Source organism: Hibiscus syriacus, unplaced genomic scaffold, assembly GCF_006381635.1.
Source record: "Hibiscus syriacus cultivar Baekdansim isolate YM2019G1 unplaced genomic scaffold, ASM638163v2 tig00110474_pilon, whole genome shotgun sequence".
Lineage (NCBI taxonomy): Eukaryota > Viridiplantae > Streptophyta > Magnoliopsida > Malvales > Malvaceae > Hibiscus > Hibiscus syriacus.
In genome coordinates this window covers 107,817-126,661 of record NW_024062753.1, presented here as the reverse complement: position 1 = coordinate 126,661, position 18,845 = coordinate 107,817, and the positions used below count along the sequence as shown (strand labels likewise).

At 35.2% G+C, this 18,845-nt stretch overlaps 4 protein-coding genes, 1 long non-coding RNA gene and 1 pseudogene across 9 annotated transcripts; 4 read left to right on the top strand and 2 right to left on the bottom strand.

Annotated features, from left to right (window-relative positions):
- Positions 1–856: 856 nt before the first annotated feature.
- Positions 857–11,950, bottom strand: LOC120128042. Its single transcript, XR_005516595.1, has 3 exons — positions 11,822–11,950; positions 7,155–7,158; positions 857–869 (listed from the first exon to the last, which is right to left on the bottom strand). It is a non-coding gene; the product is annotated as an uncharacterized LOC120128042 (long non-coding RNA).
- On the top strand, positions 2,419–6,361 carry LOC120128036 (hsp70-Hsp90 organizing protein 2-like). Of its 2 annotated transcripts, XM_039145813.1 has the most exons (6): positions 2,419–2,802; positions 3,233–3,326; positions 3,441–3,491; positions 3,597–3,770; positions 4,029–4,207; positions 4,363–4,451. In XM_039145813.1, the coding sequence occupies exons 1-5, from the start codon at positions 2,645–2,647 to the stop codon at positions 4,083–4,085; spliced, it is 534 nt and encodes a 177-aa protein (XP_039001744.1). In that variant the 5' UTR covers positions 2,419–2,644; the 3' UTR covers positions 4,086–4,207; positions 4,363–4,451. The 2 variants fall into 2 exon arrangements, with proteins under 2 accessions (XP_039001744.1, XP_039001745.1); XM_039145814.1 differs by lacking the exons at positions 2,419–2,802; positions 3,233–3,326; positions 3,441–3,491 and adding exons at positions 5,313–5,446; positions 5,857–6,361 and having other exon boundaries at positions 3,640–3,770; positions 4,363–4,482.
- On the top strand, positions 7,189–9,293 carry LOC120128030 (annotated as a pseudogene).
- LOC120128027 lies at positions 10,029–18,557 on the top strand. 3 transcript variants are annotated; one of them, XM_039145805.1, is made up of 7 exons: positions 10,029–10,470; positions 10,798–10,963; positions 11,311–11,487; positions 11,592–11,675; positions 11,846–11,927; positions 11,994–12,426; positions 18,528–18,557. In XM_039145805.1, coding segments are annotated over exons 1-7 (1,356 nt in total). In that variant the 5' UTR covers positions 10,029–10,057; the 3' UTR covers positions 18,529–18,557. The 3 variants fall into 3 exon arrangements, with proteins under 3 accessions (XP_039001736.1, XP_039001738.1, XP_039001737.1); XM_039145807.1 differs by having other exon boundaries at positions 10,029–10,472; positions 10,806–10,963; XM_039145806.1 differs by lacking the exon at positions 18,528–18,557 and having other exon boundaries at positions 11,994–12,427.
- LOC120128028 (magnesium transporter MRS2-2-like) lies at positions 13,113–16,060 on the bottom strand. Of its 2 annotated transcripts, XM_039145809.1 has the most exons (11): positions 15,716–16,058; positions 15,606–15,635; positions 14,628–14,766; positions 14,376–14,497; positions 14,188–14,262; positions 13,899–14,114; positions 13,776–13,820; positions 13,648–13,692; positions 13,543–13,572; positions 13,345–13,464; positions 13,113–13,229 (listed from the first exon to the last, which is right to left on the bottom strand). In XM_039145809.1, exons 1-11 carry the CDS (start codon positions 15,956–15,958, stop codon positions 13,143–13,145), a joined length of 1,152 nt encoding a protein of 383 aa, XP_039001740.1. In that variant the 5' UTR covers positions 15,959–16,058; the 3' UTR covers positions 13,113–13,142. The 2 variants fall into 2 exon arrangements, with proteins under 2 accessions (XP_039001740.1, XP_039001739.1); XM_039145808.1 differs by having other exon boundaries at positions 13,776–14,114; positions 15,716–16,060.
- On the top strand, positions 17,298–18,250 carry LOC120128035 (transcriptional regulator SUPERMAN-like). Its single transcript, XM_039145812.1, has 2 exons — positions 17,298–17,442; positions 17,550–18,250. Exon 2 carries the CDS (start codon positions 17,577–17,579, stop codon positions 18,171–18,173), a length of 597 nt encoding a protein of 198 aa, XP_039001743.1. The 5' UTR covers positions 17,298–17,442; positions 17,550–17,576; the 3' UTR covers positions 18,174–18,250.
- Positions 18,558–18,845: the final 288 nt, after the last annotated feature.

The window sequence follows — 18,845 nt, the reverse complement described above, 5'->3', positions numbered from 1 at the left end:
TTAACTGATATAAAATAATTAGTTTAAATAAATATAGATCATATAAAATATTAACCTATTTATATGTAATTTATATATTACGTGTGCCAAGTCTTCTCAGCGGTGAGGAAGATCCGAAGCTCATGGTAAAACTGCTCCATGTGGCATGGCATTTGTGAAAAAGTTAAAAGAAGAAAATTAATTTGATTTGTTTCACAAGGGACGACCTTGGGTTCTTAAATTTCCAATGGCAGAGTTAGGTTTGTGTGTTGAATGTCACTGCTTCTCCAATATTTACTTCTCCGATAAAAGGTAAGGCGCGCCCCCAGGGTCACGCTATATCGTACGTGGCGTAAGGCGCGTCTCAGGGGTCGCGTTATACTTACGTGTATTCATGTCAGCATAAGGCGCGCTTCAGGGGGCGCGTTTTACCCCAAATCAGCATATAACACGATGCAAGGATGCGCTTTACTGCTAAGGATGTTAAATCGAAAAATATAATATGACTGATGTTAGATCGATAAATATACCGATCACCGGTGATTTTTCGAAAAAAAATAGCCCAGCAACAACACAAATTCATTATTTGTTTTTTCAATTTTTTCCCTGAAAAATCTAATCTTCATTTAGTTTTCTTATCCATCATTTGTAATATAATTGGCTATGTCTAGGCATGGTATCAAAAGTAGGTACGTGCTTGGCAAAAAATTAAAAATATGCAGTTAGATCCCTTAAAAAATTATAAATTGTAAGTTAATCTAATGGTATAAATGTCTTCTATTCCCCAAAGTTTTACAATTCATTCTTTTTATGGTTCTATCTCGAACTGAATCATTCAATAAAAATCCTGAATTCATTTAAAAAAAGTGCAGATTATATGTTGTTTTTTACTGTATAACAACAAGAACAAGCCTTCTTGATTAAATTAAATGACAATCATATAACAAAGAAAAACTCTGCCACCAACGTACTGAAAAGGAAACATGTAGTTAAAAACAATGCAAATATTTTATATTTTTAGGGTAGATTAACCCGTGATTACTTATCTATGAGCGATTTTAATATAATCACATATCTTTTAATTTTATTAATCAGATCACTTAATTATTAAAATGATGTCAATCAAACTACATGGCGTTAACATTTAACAGATGAGCTGACCTAGAACTTATTATAATCACATATTTAATCATTATTATTTATATATTATATCAATTTGATCTTAATTTTAATTTAATTTAATAATTTTAATAATCAAATCAAATGATGGCATATGTCGTGACATGACATCAATAACGAGGAATGAGTTATAATATTAATTTTGTTAATCATATTAATTTTTTTAATTATCATGTCAACTCATATGTAAAATATTAATGACAGTTAATTTGATTAACATCACATAAATAGTTAAATGACATAATTAATAAAATTTAAATATAGATGATTATATTAAAATCTTTCAATAATTAAATGATTACGGATGTAGTTTATCCATTTGTTTACTCTACAAGAACAAGCATGTTATTGTTGTTGTTATTATTACCGCCACCATTTCCGATTCCTCCTATGAACTCTCCTTTGGGCACTGAAACGGTAAGCTTTTCGTCCTCCTAAGTCACACTAGCCAGCTCTGGTTACGTCATCTCCGGTAACCCAAACCGCCACATGTCGAATTCTATATCATCCAACGTCAATGAGTGAATAAAATTATCAGACTGCCTTAATACGATCCTAATAATCCCGGGGTGATTTTCAATTGCATGAGCCCGAACAATATCGCCGACCCCTCCATCCGTTTCGGCCACGAATTTGAAACAGACATTAACAATAAATAGTAGTAGTATGAAATACAAAAATTATATGACAATATATGTTAATAAACTTTTTAGGCATTGATAATTTACCTACACCTAGTAACGACTGCTTAAACTTAAAATCTCTAAGAAAAACAAAACTTTATTCAATGGCAGAAACAAAAGAGTTAAAAATAAAAAAAAAATATATCAGAGATATGTAAAAATAATTCATAAATCTTATAAAATTCATATGTTAAGAAATTGTATGAAATAATATTCTAGAGCCGAATATGCTCAAGGATTCTAGAGCTTAGTTGTTGTTTTTTTATTAGTTTAGAGATATTATAAGGTAATATATGTTTATTTTTTTTAATTATTGATAACTCATATATACAATAATTGTTTAAATTCAAGACATTTAAAAGAAATAATATTTTTAACAACTAAAATCTTTTGATATGTTTGACCTTAGTTGTTTTTGTCAATGTTACCGAATTATTAGTTTAATATTAAGATCAAAGTATTTAAATTTAAGGTTTTACATTTGAGTTGTATTTATTTTATTATATCTTATTTTATTTTAAATTAAAATCTATCATGATTATAAATATATCTTATTTAATTTTGATCAAAAAGAGCACACCCGAGAAATTCCTTTGCTTTACTTAGGTTTGCATAAAAGACCAAACTGATTGTCCTTTCTACTCCAAAAGTCAGCAAAGCCCAGACTTTGTTCTAGCAATTAGAAACTCCATCTTTCATAACGCTGCTAAATACCTCCAAAAAACATCCCCAGGAAAAAAGAAGCTTCACTCTCCATTTTAACCTTAACTATACCAAATTGAAAAACTAGCTCAAAAAGTAGTATGGCAGAAAAAGAGGTAGGACCTGGTAAAGGAGGGTCTCAGGAGATATCATTGAAGGATAAAGGGAATGAGTTTTTCAAGGCTGGGAACTACCTCAAAGCTGCTGCTCTTTACACTCAGGCCATTAAGCAAGACCCTTCAAATCCCGCTCTTTATAGGTAATTTTTTATCACTTTCGGTTTGATTTCTTGAGATTTTTGTGCTTTATTGTCGAAATGCAATCTTGGGTTGGTTGTAAAGTTGACTACTCTTTAAAAATGTAGGTTGTTACTCTTTTGTATATGGATTGTGACTGGTTGTTGTTTGAAATTCTGTTCAATTGCTTGAATGCTTCCTGGATGGGAGTGTTTATTAATCTCTTAACATGCTCAAATACCTTATTGGATGTTAAAAGCTTATATTTTTAAAATGAAAACTAACCCTTCTGGATTTTAAAATGTGGATTTATTTTGTGTTATCATTTTTTTTTTCATTTTGACTTCTCTCTGTGTTCTAGATATGAACTTTTATGTTTACGGTTTACCTGTAATTTCTTCCTTCTTTGCACCAATGCTATAGTTTAAATCTACTTATCTTTTATTGAACCAGCAATCGAGCAGCAGCATTTTTAAATTTGGTTAAACTTAACAAAGCACTGACTGATGCCGAAACAACAATCTCGTTGAATCCTCAATGGGAAAAGGTAGATATCTGTATTGTTCCTTTGTATGAAGGGTGGTGGTGGACCTTGGGCGATTGCATTCAGATAATCATCAAATTAGAATTGTTTAATTTGTGTGTTTTTGGTATATTTCAAGGATATTTTCGGAAAGGATACATTTTGGAGGCAATGGAACAATATGACGATGTGAGTTCCTATCTCCCTCCTCAAAACTTTGACAAAGAGAAATGCTATTTGCTTATTATACGCATTTCTTATTATACTGATATTTTGAATATTAAATCGTTATAGGCTTTAGCTGCCTTCCAAATTGCTGTGCAATACAACCCACAAAGTGCAGAAGTCTCAAGAAAAATTAAGAGGCTTTCCCAGCTTGCAAAAGATAATAAGCGAGCTCAAGAAGTGCAGAACTTGCGGTCCAATGTAGATATAGCAAAAGGCTTGGAAACATTGAAGTCTGAAATGGTGAGTTCCTTGAGCAAAAGTGTATGCGTGTTTGTGTTTTATGTATGTATAAAATCTACTTATTTATTCTTTTCTTTAGTTGTACTGATCCAAGGTTTGAAATTAGGGCTTCTGTTTTATTTTCTCATTTGCAAATGTTGTCAGCTATATAAGACTATTCTAGTAACATTTTTATGTATGTGTATAGAGATTTTATATAATTAGTAGGATTCTTTTCAGTGTACATGTTGATGGAAAAATGGCATTTTCTCTTTGCAGTCTGAAAAGCATGTAGCTGAGATTCTTGGAAAGACATGTTTTCTTTTGTTGTCATGACAATGGAAACAGCTGTAAAATCATGGCATGAGACTTCGAAAGTGGATCCTAGAGTCTACTTCCTTCTCGATAAGGAGAAGACCCAGACTGATAAATTTGCTCCAGTTGTCAATATTGACAAGGTATTATTAGACTTTCAAAAACTATCTAACATATGATTACATTCGGTTCAAGAAATAGGAACTAAATAGCTATCTAATGCATATTTCAACCATATTAAAAGGAAAGCGTTCCCCAACAATATATAATGAAAAATTTATCTTTCCTCTTGTTGTAGGCCTTTGAATCACCTCACACACACAGCAACTGCTTTTCATTTATTAGGCAGTACGCTGAAGATTTTTTCTCTAGAGCAGCATCCTTAGTTGCGCCTAAAAGTATCATATCTTATCCACAGGTAACTTCTTCATATTTGTTCTATGTTGATATTATAACTTGGATTGTGGACATTGGACAGCCACAGAATGCTTTTTGATTCTCTTATATGCTACTACATATTTGCAAAATCTGCTTGTCTTGTGCAGTGTGCACTCTTTTCAATTTACTCCAGTGCAGTGAATGTAATTATAGTATACTATATATCGTTTGTATGTTAATTTAGGTAAACTGATAAACTTTAAGTTGGTACAGCTGGTTGAAGACCTGAAGAGTTGGAGAGCTTTGCTTTCAATCTATCTATAATAAAAGGAAACAGAATAATAGTTGTTATTATGCATTGCAGTTTATAATCCTCAATGTTTATTGCTAATGGTTCTTATTTTCCATGTTTTGCTTTGTCTTCCATTTGTTCATCGAGGAATGGATTAGTGCTTTTTTCATTTCTTTTAGTAGTAGTGAGGCAGCGTTGGGCTGATTCACAATCTGTTACCGGGTTAACAAAGCCTTTGAATCTTCTGACTGATCTTATCACAAATACCGGAAGCCTTTTGAAGAAAATTCAAGTATTAGTGCTTAATGATATAAATTTATCTTCATCGGGGTTAGATTTTCTATACGAGCTTGATATGTTCGATTAAATCCAAAGTTTGCAGATGTTCTTTGCTTATTAGCTGAAAAAAGATGTCTCTAGTCTTGTTCAATTTGCATGCTATTGAGAGTCCTGCCATCACTGAATCTAACTTGAGCTTGAAGGATCTAATTGCTTGTTTACATCTACTTGATGGTTTATTCAGTGCATAACTCAAGATTCACGGCTACGGGGTCTTTGATTCAATGCTCTCTTTGTAGGTCTGGAAAGGTCAGGGTTCAAGGAAGTGGAAACATGGGCAACATGATGGTTTCTTTGTTCAATTTGAGTCACCGATCTTGAGAAAACTATGGTTTATTTCAAGTTCCTATGAGATGGGGAAGACATTGTGCAGGTTCCTTCAGTCCCTCTCTTTCTCTCTCTCCATGCGTGCTCGCAATCAGATCCAACTTTAGTACTCTAAATTGCTAAAATTTTTGTGACAGTTGAGAATGTCTTGCTGCTTGTCCAATGAATGTGGTCCCCCGAAATTTCATTTGGTGAATTCATTCTCTTAAAATATTTGCCCATCTGTTAAAAATAGTTACGTTCCTAATCGCTGCAACAGGTGAGAATTTGTTCTCTCAAACCTGTAGCCTTTCTGAAAGTCAGAAATAAAAAATCAGTATGCTTGATCTGGTCTATTTGATCCTAATGCTTCAGCAATATATTAAATATGCTATGGTGAAAACATGACACTGATTACTCCCTTATTACTTTTTTTTAAGAAAACGATTTGAGTATGGACATATTTGTCAATTTCAGGGATCCGGAGGTTCTAGATATAGGTGCACACGAAGTACTTCCTCGCCTTTTCAAAGAAAAGCTGTCCAAGTCTTGACGAGCCTTTATCTTAGGCTGAAGGAAATAGCCAGACGAACTGGTGGGACTTTGATTGCAAGGTTACCCGACAACAGAGTTCTTGTTGCTTTGCGCTGGACATGAATTTCCTTTTTATATGTTTAAACTCGCCAGCTAGGTACTTTTTTGGAGCCACATAGCACTCATGTTCTTGATTTTGAAAATTTTCTAAAGAAGTTTACGGGCCTTTTACGAGCTATAGCATTTTATGGGTGTTTCTTGAAATTGATTTCTTGCATTTGGTGGATTCATGAGTTTCGGTTCTCGAGTTAGTTTTATGATCAATTCTTGTTCCATACTTTTGTGTTAGATGTTGGAAGAACAGCAAAGCTAGTTGGTGCAGTAACTTATTATTTTGTTTTCTGTTGTAATTATATATTGAAATTTACCAAGAATGACCTATGTAGCTTTGACTCATATGTGCATGAAGTGTTTTTTTAGCTCATTTCCCCCTTGCTACCATACCTTTTATATTATATATAGGCTTATAATCTCCATTTCATGGACTATTCAATAAGGTTGCCATACCCGGGTCCGAACTCCGATTATATTGATGGAACACAATGTGTAAAACAAGTCCGAAATGTGGATGTATATCAGTCACAGACGTAGGAGTTTGGCTAGTTGCACATAAATTGATCATAGGGTTCTGCTCAATAGAAAAGAATACGAGTTGAGGGTCGAGGGCCGATATGTGCTTCGGCTTAGAAGGCTTCAATAGGCACAGCATCACAGATTTCTTTCAGATCCTCTTTTGTAACCTTCAATGCCTACGGTCCGATATTGTCTTTAGTGTTCTTTAGTCATCCCTGCAAAAATTCGTCTTCGAAAAACAGGATTTTAAGGCTCAACAATATTGATATTTTTGAACACTCAATTAGAACATTTTAAAGTTTATAGACCAATTTGACAACCAAAGGATAGTTTAGAAACATTTTGATGCAATTAACCCGTACTTGGTATTCAACTTTGCTTCCAGTTTTCCCTATTTTAATATATCAGAATTTGATCCTCTTATTTTATAAAAGAAATAAAACATTCAATTAAGTATTAAAAGTTCAAAAGTTTATATAAAATAAATTAACAAAAATTAGTAGTTCTTTTATCCTTAAAAAATCAATTATTCAAGTTCATGTGTTTACAGACAAATAGATTAATTTCTCAAATTTCATAAGATGGAGGGATGAAATTCTGAATTAAACCATTCTTTATTGTGTTATTTCATGCAAATATCTTCGGGGCAATACCGGAAATGAATGTCTTAAAACAACTTATTCTCAGTCTCTGGAATTTAACCGATTTAGCTTCTCCTTCCCTCGTATTAGCCACTACGTCGCCAATTTCTCTCGTTCGTCATTGATCAATCAATAAAGATCAAACAAACCCATTTAAGTATTTAGTTTCTTTTCGGATCTTTGCAAGGAAATTAAAGGAAAAGAAAATGCTAGCAGTTTTCGACAAATCGGTTGCTAAGAGCTCAGATGGTCTCAGCGTTGGCGAGCAGTCTCAACTCTCAAAAATGGCTTCTTGGTTAATCATTTTGCCTCCGTTCATCCTGGTTCAGTCACCAGCAATCTTGGATCCTCGGGTGTCATGGCTTACTCTCGTGAAAAACAGAACCCACTTTTCTCCAGGTAAAAAAAAACTTTTGCTATGTTGGTTTTGATCTTCTTTCTTTAATCTAGATTTCAGTTTTGGATCCTTTTCTTTCTGTTTTTTATCGATCCGATCCAGATATTTTCTGGGTTTTTTGCTTATTGTTTCATTAGTTGTTTTCTGGGTTGTGTTGTGATATAATTAGCTTCTTTGATCATTTTTGTGCTGATAACACTCCATGGTTTCGTTTACTGTTATCAGAAATCAATATCTCTCCGGTGATTTTCGAATTGGTATGAAACTTTATGAATTCAATCTAATTCAGTAAAGCTACTGATACCATCAATATATTAAATTATAAAGTTATTGACTATAACAAATAGTTAACAAACTTTAGATTTATTTATTTAGAATTGTCTTTATATAAACACAAAAATACGTTTAGAACAAATTGTTAACAAATAGTTATTGATTGGATTAGGTTGGGGAGTTCTAGGTCAGGCGTCTGGTTATTGCCGGATCATACTTATGATAAACATTTCCTATATCATTATTATGACAAGAAAGTTTCGGGTTTGTTCGCTTTTCCATTGTTTTCTCAATGCAATAGAGATTCCGGAGTTGAGATTTCGATCATTTTCTTTCCAAGTTCCCAGACTTTTTGCTGTTCTGGACGAAATCTTCTGCGTGTTTCAAGGCCATATCGACAATGTCGCTGTTCTTAAGCAACAATATGGCTTGAACAAAACAGCAGATGAGGGGATTATTGTTATCGAAGCTTATAGAACTCTTAGAGACAGAGATCTTTACCCATCTGACCAGGTTGTAAGAGATATCCAGGGGAAGTTTGTTTTCATTCTCTGCGATAGCTCCTCGAAATCTACATTTATAGCTTCTGTAAGTATACAGATCTTTTTCGGCTAATGCCATAGACGTGTCTAATATTTGATTTAACCATCGAGTTTCTTCTCCCTTATGATGGCAGTTTTTTACCCCTTGTCTTGTGCAGGATGCTGATGGAAGTATACCTTCCTTCTGGGGTACTGATGCCAATGGCCATATGGTTCTCGCGGATAATGAGGAGATCGTGAAAAAGGGTTGCGGGAAATCTTCTGCTCCATTCCCGAAAGGTAAAACTTAGGGACTATCCCCTAATTCGTCTTCAATTACTAACTCATATATGACAAGCTTAGCCTCACTTTTTATTCACTTTTAAGTAATCTTGTCCGGGACAAGTAGGTGGAAAAAAATCCAGGCAAACAGATTCCGGGCAAAGATTTGTGCCAGATATCGGGGGTAATGTAGAATGACATAGCAATAATCGATGCCGAATGAGAAAATGGGGTGCCATAGAAGTTTCGATGCAATAGCAATTTAGCAGCATCAGAATTCAGAACCTTATTGCTGATGTTTTTGTGGTTCGGGTTTATTCTTTCAGGGTGCTTCTTCACTTCCTCTGGAGGGTTAAGGAGCTTCGAGCATCCCTAGAATGAGTTGAAGGCAGTGCCAAGTAAGGACAATTTGGGACAGGCCTGTGGCGCTATGTTCTGCGTGTATACAGAGACGAAGAAGGAATCAACTGGAATGAAGAAGGTCGACAGCGCCGCAAACTGGTCAGCGAACTACTGAACTCGGAAATATCTGTCTTCTGCACGGCTTTGGTTTTGTCCGTCTTTCTTAGTCTTCATTCACTCCCTTCGTTTCCTATCTCAATGATTTTACTAAAGCCGCATTTCATGTATTTGCACATGTTTGCTTACTATAAAACGACACTCAGCTTGATCCGTGTTTGGGCAAAGGAAATAACTATCAATACTTTACGCGAATTCGGCACAAATCTGACTTGACTTGATTCATAAATAAATTTAGTATTTTATAATTACATAAATTCAACAAAATTCGAAATCAAGTGAGATTAGACATTTAAACGAAAACAAACTCTCAATGTCTTGTTTCTCCCTCAACAAGATTCAAACCGATATTACTGGATAAAGTATACCAGAGCCTATTGATCTATGTTCAACTGATTGTTTTGTTATTAAATTTTAAAATTTTAAAATGATTATTAAATAATAATTACAATGTTCTAATATATTTAAATCTTTAATCAATTTAATAATTATTTTGTTATTATTCGAGCAAATAAAAAAGATTTAACATAAGTAAATTTAAAAGGAGTGGATAAGAATATGAATTACGGGTTCGAGTTTAAAAGGAACAGAGTATCTCACTTTATTTTATTTTTTTGGGATAATTGTATCTCACTTTATCAGTGTATAACAGAAGAATATATCCGCTCTCGAGCTCTCGCGTGTGTTTCGCACTCAATGAAACCCCATTTTACCAACCCCGACAACGCGCCAACACTCGCGTTAACCAAACACATCAACCGCCTTCCTACCGCCACGTCAGCGCTACACGTTGGACCAACTAACCGCCAAACCCGCTCAAAAAGAAAATTAAAATTATAAATATAAAAATTGTTTGTAATTGTTTTTGATGTAAAAAAATGGATGAGATATTCTTCGATCCGATGGAGTTCTTGAAGAAACAACCGGTAGCCGACACATTCGTCGACATTTTGTTGTGCGCCGTGCCTATATGGCTGGCGGTAATGATCGGGCTCGCCATCGGCTGGTCTTGGCGTCCGAGGTGGACCGGCTTGGTTTTCCTCGGCCTAAGATCGAAGTTCCAGTTCATCTGGACAGCTCCTCCCGGGTTCGGAGCTCGCCGACTCTGGTTCGCCTTCACCGCACTCTCTGCTCTATCGGCCTTCTCCATCTTTCGGAGGATTTTCTCTAAGGTTATGAAAGGGAGATCAAAGATATCGGCAGCTTCGGCTTCGGATTCCGCCGTTCCATTGCCATCGCCGCCGCCTCCTACATTGCGGATTTCGCTGGAAGGCGCCGCTGAAGCTGATAGGTTAGTATTTATTTATTTTTCAATGTGATTGAAAAAAGAACCATTTTTCATTGGATGAGTCTGAGTATTCTATGGTTGCTATGTTTCTTTAATGCCGTGTGATTTGTATCAAGCTAAACATCATTTAGACTTTATAATAAAACTTAAAATGTGATGAAGCTAGTTTTAAGAGATAGTTACTCCAAGGATTTTGATGAGGTTTTATAATTAGAATCGCCTTCCCTTGTTAATTTCTGCAGTAATTAAAATCTCCTTATGTTACCATTGGAATGGTTAACAATGTTCCATGCATGAGTTTATTAATGACTAATACGTATTTCTTTAAAGCCGCGGTGGTAAAGCTGAAGAAATACAGCAGGCTATTGTCACGGAGAATGACTTAGCACACCTCTTGCATTTACTAGAGGCGAAGGATGGGGAGATGGAATGGCAAAGGATGATGGAAAGGACTACTTCAAATACGTCATACCAAGCTTGGCGCCAAGAGCCTGAGGTAGGTTTCTGATTTCGTCTCTCTCTTCAAGATAGAAAGAGAGTTGGGGTGGAATTCAGAAACTTGTGCTCTCTGGTATTTTGTACCGAATTGCTTTGAGAGCTTATGAGCATCACATTTGTTAGTCAAGTAGCATTTGAACTATGGTTGAATGTAAGTCATTGTTATTCATCAAAATTTCACATGTTCTGAAATCCAAAGATGCAATATGCCTGATAGCTTACATGATACTTACTGTTTCTGTGTTTTTGTTGGATGGAAATCTGTTTTTTATGATGTTGTATGATACCTGATGGTCTTGTAAATCAAAACATTTATTACTTTCTAATGGTGATTTTGTTTACTAGAGTGGGCCTGCAGTTTACCGTAGTAGAACTGTCTTTGAGGATGCAACTCCAGAAATGGTTAGGGATTTCTTCTGGGATGACGATTTTCGACCGAAGTGGGACACTATGCTGGCATACTTCAAAATTTTGGATGACTGCCCTCGTACAGGGTCAATGATTGTTCACTGGATAAGAAAGGTAGATGAACTGAATGGTTCATATAATTTTGTTTTAAAGCACAATTCTTATTCAATACTATATACGGACTATAAAATATTTTAACTCGTCTCATCTTCTTGTAGTTCCCGTTTTTCTGCAGTGATAGAGATTACATAATTGGTCGAAGAATATGGGAGGCTGGAAAGACTTTCTATTGTGTGACAAAGGTACAGGGAACAGGCTATAATATTCTTTTGTTTAGTTGGATCTGCCAACTTTTTTTATGAACTATACTCCTAATGAGGTTGCTGTCAGGACCTGTTGGTTTTACCAAATGATTTTGGTACCATATCCTGGTTTGCCGAATCGTGACAACATTCAATCTATCATGTTCTAGGGGGTACCATATCCTGGTTTGCCGAAGCGTGACAAGCCAAGACGAGTGGAGCTTTTCTTTTCAAGTTGGATTATCAGGCCTGGTAGGTCTCTGCCTCTGTACCTTATATTCTAGTGATAACAGCTTTTAATTAATCTGTGATGCACAGTGGAGTCTCGGAAAAGCGATGGACAGCAGTCCGCATGTGAAGTTACTCTCGTACATTACGAAGACATGGGGATCCCGAAAGACGTAGCCAAATTGGGTGTTCGTCACGGGATGTGGGGAGCTGTGAAGAAATTGCACTCTGGAATGAGAGCATACCAGAATGAAAGAAAAGCCGATGCTTCATTGTCTAGATGTGCACTAATGGCAAGAATAAGCACAAAATTTTCTTGTGATGACAACACAAGTTATCCTGGTCCTGTTTCAAGGGAAGACGAAAATGATCAAAGCACCGTTATTGGGAGGAAGAACAACAATGGCCTTAACTGGAAGTTGATCGCCGTAGCTGGAACCGTGGCGCTGGCTTTCGGATTCCACTCGGGTGCAATCGGGAAGGCTTTGTTAGTTGGAGCCGTGCAGAGAAATGGCCGGCGATGAGAGGTTTTCTTACATTGGTAACATGTGCTATTTTTAGTGGATTTTGATGTTTATGGTAGGTTTTTTCTGCATTGTTTTTATTGAACAAAGGATCTCTCACATGAATAAAGTTGGATGAAATGTTTATTAATACAATATACTTATACTAAAATATCTTTATATCAATGTTTATTAATTTGTATAGGTTTAATTAAGTTTTTCCAATAAAGTTAATTATTTCTTAATCATTTGATTTTTTTTATTCACTTAAATATAATATATTCTACTAACACAAATTAATTTGAAATAATACGAACTCACAAAAACTTAAATAGCTAAAAAAATTTAGATTAAAAGTAATTCGAGTTTAAAAATATCTAAACTTGAGATGATCTACTAGATCAAATATTACAACATATTGAATATTACAAAAAAAAAAGTATTTTAAAATTATTATCTCAAACTAGTTTATTTTATTCTTAGTGTTAGAATTTAATCTTATAAAATTTAACTATAAAGAGTAAAAAGAAGAGTAAAATAAGAAAATTAGATTGTACATTCTATTCAATTTATTAGTAACAAAAGTACACTTCATTGACTGTGAAAAGGGTAGAATACAACGGTTTCTTCTTAAAACGAACATAAACCTATAGATTTTCTTGAAGGTACACTTTCCCTTTTACAATTGAAAGTAAAAAAGATAGAATACACTTGTGTTTCATGCAAAATTTGCAGCTCAAGTCCCAACCAGACCCTTGAACCGAGCATAGGACATGATCAGTATGAACACAAACGCGGATAGTAGCCCCGAGACGACAACCACCTGTCGATGAGAAAACACGGGACGACAGAATGTTCAATCACCAGACATGGGAACCGAAACGGATGTCGCCTAAAATTGATGTCTAGCTTAACTGATGTGAAAACACTTTGCTTACCCATGGAAATATGTAATCATGGTCTGTATTCCATGAATAAGGAATGTTCATCCCAAATATTGCAGCCACCAAAGAATAGATGGCTAGAGACACGGTTCCGGAACTCAGAAAGAGTTCTAACTGCAAAAGGGATATATATTTTTTAAGAAGCTCGATTCGATATCAGTCTAATATGTTAGAGAATGAAGAATAGCACACCTGGATAAGCTGATTTCTGTGATTGTCGAGCTGCGAAGAAGGAAGCTTAAGCAACAATCAACCAAAAATATCATAATTTCGAGTTTTTACGCTTATGAACGATACCTGAATGTTGATGTAATCCTCTGTATCGTCGATATATTCCCGCAGCTACATAGTTCCGGATTAAACAATGAAATTTAGAAATGTAGATTTCAGAACATTACTGTTAGATAGCAGAAGAAGATGAGTACCGTGGTTAATTTATTCAATGTACCATCGATTTGCATAAAGTAAGCCTGTAAGACAGAGTAATACTGACTTAGCTTAGGGGTGAAGGAATCGTTAATCGAGCGTAAGTAAATCGCTAGTTTAACCTCGAGTAACATTCCGAGCTCCTCGACGTCATTCTCGTCGCCACAAAGTGTTGCTATACTTGCCTTGGAAATCTTTGATCCTATGGTAGGAGAGACGTTATACCGATTGGCTGCACCAGATCCACTAACTGGTGAAGCTGCAGCCAACTTTCTTGACAGATAAAGGTCTGACATGTCGTCGTCGTCATCCAGTAGTTGTTCAAGTTCATCCCTCACCTTCAACAAATGGCAATGGTTACACAAATGCTGCGCATGATAGAAAATGTTTCACATAGACATGTATTAATACCTTTTGTACCCGAGCAGTCAATCTGGTCATTGCACTCTTCATTTTACGAACTTTATCTAAATCACGACCACTAATCTGCATACAGTACAGTTTACAACCGAAAATAAAGTACCAACAGGCCAAGATGAAAGACGATGAACTTCTTCGAATTTTGTAAAAGAGAAAAGCATATGTGAAATAACATTTACCAGGGAGGTAAGCTCATCTAAAGCAGGGTAAGCTGCAGTCTCTAGTTCTAGTGTACGGGCAGCTAGAAAGCTACATATGGATTCCAAAGCTACCTCCAGTGCTCGGAATTCGAACGGAGAAACTACATGGTAAGGTTCAAAGGATTCAGATTTCGAAGAAATAAAATCAGAGCGTCATATATGTTGTTATATAAATAATGTTAAGGATGAATTTGCCGAGACTGCTTGATTTTCTGGACCAATACAACATACCATCTTCAACGCCTGCATCGAAGTCGATTCGGGCACTCGTTTGCTGTCCTTGATTAGCGGCATTCAGTATAGGCAGACGCCTCTGAAGTTCTTGAACAACAGGGACAACGTATTCATCCGACGGGTCTCGGAGCAATACCTATAGAATACAATGCAAATCACCATCGGAACAAGCAGTCCATAGTACAAAATCTAAATCAAAACCACTCCTAATCCTCTTACACATTATCATTGAGCTGAAATAACAGACCATATGAGATTATGTCATCCGAAAACACAGTACCCCATATTCAAGAGCTCAATTCTTGCTACAAAAACTATGAAATGAACTTCTTTTCAGATCTGTTTATTTCTAATCTACTTCAGCTACAAAACCTTCTACTACAGAACCTGATCAACGGATTAAAGGCCAAAGTCCGATAGCAGACGGTACTCCATAGTCTTTACCTATGTTACTCGGACTTTTCAATATTTTCCGAAGTATCCATGCTAGACACTTGTTATGAATAAGAATGATCCTCCAATTATATGAATCGCACACCACTGTCGAATCTAGTGACGAATCCAAAAATATTTTTGAGGGTGAATACATATATGTTAATAAAACAAAATTTTTGAATTTGGTGTACACAAATAAAATTTCAGGATGAAAACTATTAGTAAAATAAGTAACTAACAGAAGAAAATTCGATTTTAGGGTGGGCAAACCAGCTGTGTGGCTTCGCCACTCGGATCATGTACGTCACACTTCCAACACTACTCAAAATTGAGTAGACGTGTACTATTTTATAGCTCAATCTTTTCTATAAATACATTAAAGAAATAAAGAAAGAAATTTTTTATTTTTTCCTAATTTTCTATCATTCCATTATTCCATCTCCAATCCCAGATATCATGAAGAACAAGAGAATTAACATTTTATTTCTTTAAAAAATTGAAACCTAATTGAATTAACAAAAGGGAGGTGAACCCACTGACCTCCTCTGAGGTAATAATTGCCTTGATGTGCTGCAAATCAAAACAAACAAAAAAAGTTCAGAGAAATCAAAGAAAACAAAAGAAACTAAAGAAAGTTGCAAATTTGGGACCTCCAGATTCAATACAATAGCTCCATCACGGCCGAGAATGGTCGAAGGGTAAGACAAGAGTGGATCGAGTATGCGTAAATCACGGGCGTGGATGTTAACTCGGTGCATGATAGCGTACTTGTCGACGTCGAGCACGGTGGTTTCTCCATTGCTGTCCAAAAGAACCCAACTCTTAGACGGCTGCGCCTTCTTCTTAACCGTCACCATCACCTGCGGGTCCGCCGGCACTACGTGCGTCGTCATCTCTAACCATCACCTTTCACACCTCTCCCGCGACCAACCCCAAGTCCCCGCTTAATTTGTCATCAAAATTCTACCAAGAATAACAGTTTTTTTCTTGTCAAATTCGTAAATGTTTTTAACAGTTTGGGATTTTCAATCGAAATCGAATACAAAACACTAAAAAGGATGATTTATAGGGGTCTGGGAATTTATTCTCGTTTTCTTTATTGAACTGTGTTAAAGTTGAAACGAACGTGTGCATGAAGTGTTATTCGTTTTTCAACTTACACGTACAATTATTATACGTAACGAGATCCTGGTTTAATGACTACCTAGATTTTCTTTGATCAAGTTGTCTGACTTTTAGTGTTTTAAGTTGATACATAAATTACGTACGGGTAAATTTATGCTCATATTAATTGAGTTAAAATTAAATTTATTAACCTATGTCGTTTTCCTCAAAGATCTTAAATTCGAGCATGTGTATGTAGTATGTGTGTATTGTCAGTAAATGAAGAAAAATTCTAAACATATATTACCTTTTAATTGCTCCAGTCTGTTAAAAAAATTAAAATTTATATTGATTTCATTATTCATCGAATTACACTCTCATATTTAATTTTAATTATGTATAGATTCGATTTTCATCATTTTATATAAGTGAGATAAACTAATATTAAATTGATATTATTTATTATTATATTAAAAACTTGATTAAAATGTTCCTATTATTTTAAATTATTATTTAAGATTAAAAGAATATTTATGCAGGCCCCTTTTAGAATAAAAAGAATAGGCATATATATGTTAAAAGTTGTTGTGATGTTTTAAAACTTAGTTTTAAAGTTATGTTTTTTTTGTTGATAAAATTGAATTATTATATTAAATGTTATTTGAAAATCTTCACCAATCCTTTAAAATTTATTCAAAATTTAAGTATCCGAAACAAAAATAATAATTTAGATATTAAACTAATAATTTACCATAATTTTTATCCGCAAATATCTTTCTTTCCGAGTCAATGTGTAATCAATGGAGTCTGAAATAAGATTTTCATTTATGCCTTTGTGATGGGACTATCAATCCCAGAAAGCTCCGTATTGCAATCCAAACCAAACCAAAACAAAAACAAAGAACCTCTGACCCTGTCTGTATGATGTTGACGACCAATAGCACCTGCCCATGTTCCATTGCTCTCTCTCACATACATTGTAATAACCTGTCCAAACATCCACACACTGATATCATCTCCTCAAATTTATTCAACAAAAAAAAATAAACTTAATATTTATTTTTATATTTTAATTTCTTCAAATGGCAAAGAAAGTCAAATCCATGGGAGGACGAGGTTCCACTTACAGTAAGCAGTGACCTAACATATAACATGGTTACCCCTCCAATGGCATTTTCACCCTCCTCCCTTTGAATTTTATTCCCTCTTTCTTTCCAAATCTCTAAATCCACTTTTCTTCTTCTTCTGAAACCACAGACTCTCTCTCTCTCAGGTATCACCAGTTCATTGATTTCTTTTGATTTTCTTTTATTACAAAACATGACATGATATATGAGCTTAGATTGTTGTTTTTGTTGTTGTCTGTTTGATGTTTACTAGGTCTGACTTGAACCAAAAAGAAAATCCATGGAGAGGAACAGTTTTGGTAATAGCTTGAAAGACCATAGTAATGGCTGCAATGACGACAACAACGGAAAGAACAACCAGACAGGCTACAAGGTTAAGGATCCGGGTATCGGAGACGATTTCCTCGCCGGGTTTTCATGGCCACCAAGGTCTTACACTTGCAGCTTCTGCAAACGAGAATTTAGATCGGCTCAAGCTCTGGGTGGTCACATGAATGTCCACAGGAGAGATAGAGCCAGGTTAAGAACATCACCTCCAAGTGACTGTCATGCTCATCCCCCGTTTTTGAACCTTAATCTTAACCCTAACCCTAACCCTAGTTTTTCTTCTTCTTCTTCCACATTTCCTCCCCTTCCTTCTTTGTCCTCTCCGAAATGGCGCGTCAACGGTACCCTCATCGACTCTTTGGCCTTGGATTCGACCCGCGTCGTCATGAAGGATACTACGAAACCGATTTTTGGTGTCAAAGAACTCAAAGATTATGGCAAGTTGATGGAGATGAAGACTGATCATCATCAGTATGTAACCTTGGAGACTGGTCTGGTTAGTGATTCAAAGGAAGATTTGGACTTGGAACTTAGATTGGGGTACTCATAGGCCTAATCAATGTATGCTTTTCGATTTCGCATGCTCATCGCACTCATACTCATTCACTGGGAATTCAACTGGATCATCTTCAACCTGCAAATGTTGCTGCATAGCATATATATATATATTAATCTACATGTCGTGCCATAAATGAAGCATGCTTTTGATTTCCATAATATTGCATATCTTTTAGTTAAGAAAGAAACATCTTTGTCTGAACCTCGGATTTAATCCGACTGGTTAATGCAGTCACCTTTGAAAGGCGCTCGGGTTCGGTATCCGAAACTCTTTTTATTATTATGAGACTAGTTGTAAATTATGATGTTTATTTTTAATTTTATATTAACATTAGCATCATCTTTTAATTTATTTTATTTTTTCACTTGGTGTGATGCTTCAATTGTTAGGTTAACCGTGTACTCAACAACAAAAGCAGTTGGATTAATCAAATTTTAAGGAGGGGGGGGGGGAGTAAACAGTTCAAGATGTCATCTTTTAAAGTACTTGACCTACTTAATGCTCAGATCTAAAAAAAATATAACAAAATTTATAACGTGATTGGTGGTATCGATCGAGAACGAGTCTTGTGAATAAAGAAAATAAACATTTCAATAAATTTTTTTCAGTTTAAGAGTCTTACACAGTTCAACTCCGAATTTAGTCGAGAAGATTCTTCACACA

Coding starts and splice junctions, on each gene's coding strand:
- LOC120128027 (XM_039145805.1), top strand. CDS start 10,058: ATGGATGAGATATTCTTCGATCCGATGGAGTTCTTGAAGAAACAACCG. Junction 10,471..10,797: donor GGCGCCGCTGAAGCTGATAG/GTTAGTATTTAT, acceptor ATTTCTTTAAAG/CCGCGGTGGTAAAGCTGAAG. Junction 11,928..11,993: donor AAGTTGGATTATCAGGCCTG/GTAGGTCTCTGC, acceptor TGTGATGCACAG/TGGAGTCTCGGAAAAGCGAT.
- LOC120128035 (XM_039145812.1), top strand. CDS start 17,577: ATGGAGAGGAACAGTTTTGGTAATAGCTTGAAAGACCATAGTAATGGC.
- LOC120128028 (XM_039145808.1), bottom strand. CDS start 15,958: ATGACGACGCACGTAGTGCCGGCGGACCCGCAGGTGATGGTGACGGTT. Junction 14,767..15,605: donor CAATTATTACCTCAGAGGAG/GTCAGTGGGTTC, acceptor TGTATTCTATAG/GTATTGCTCCGAGACCCGTC. Junction 14,498..14,627: donor CGATGCAGGCGTTGAAGATG/GTATGTTGTATT, acceptor CTTACCATGTAG/TTTCTCCGTTCGAATTCCGA.
- LOC120128036 (XM_039145813.1), top strand. CDS start 2,645: ATGGCAGAAAAAGAGGTAGGACCTGGTAAAGGAGGGTCTCAGGAGATA. Junction 3,327..3,440: donor TGAATCCTCAATGGGAAAAG/GTAGATATCTGT, acceptor GGTATATTTCAA/GGATATTTTCGGAAAGGATA. Junction 3,492..3,596: donor CAATGGAACAATATGACGAT/GTGAGTTCCTAT, acceptor AAATCGTTATAG/GCTTTAGCTGCCTTCCAAAT.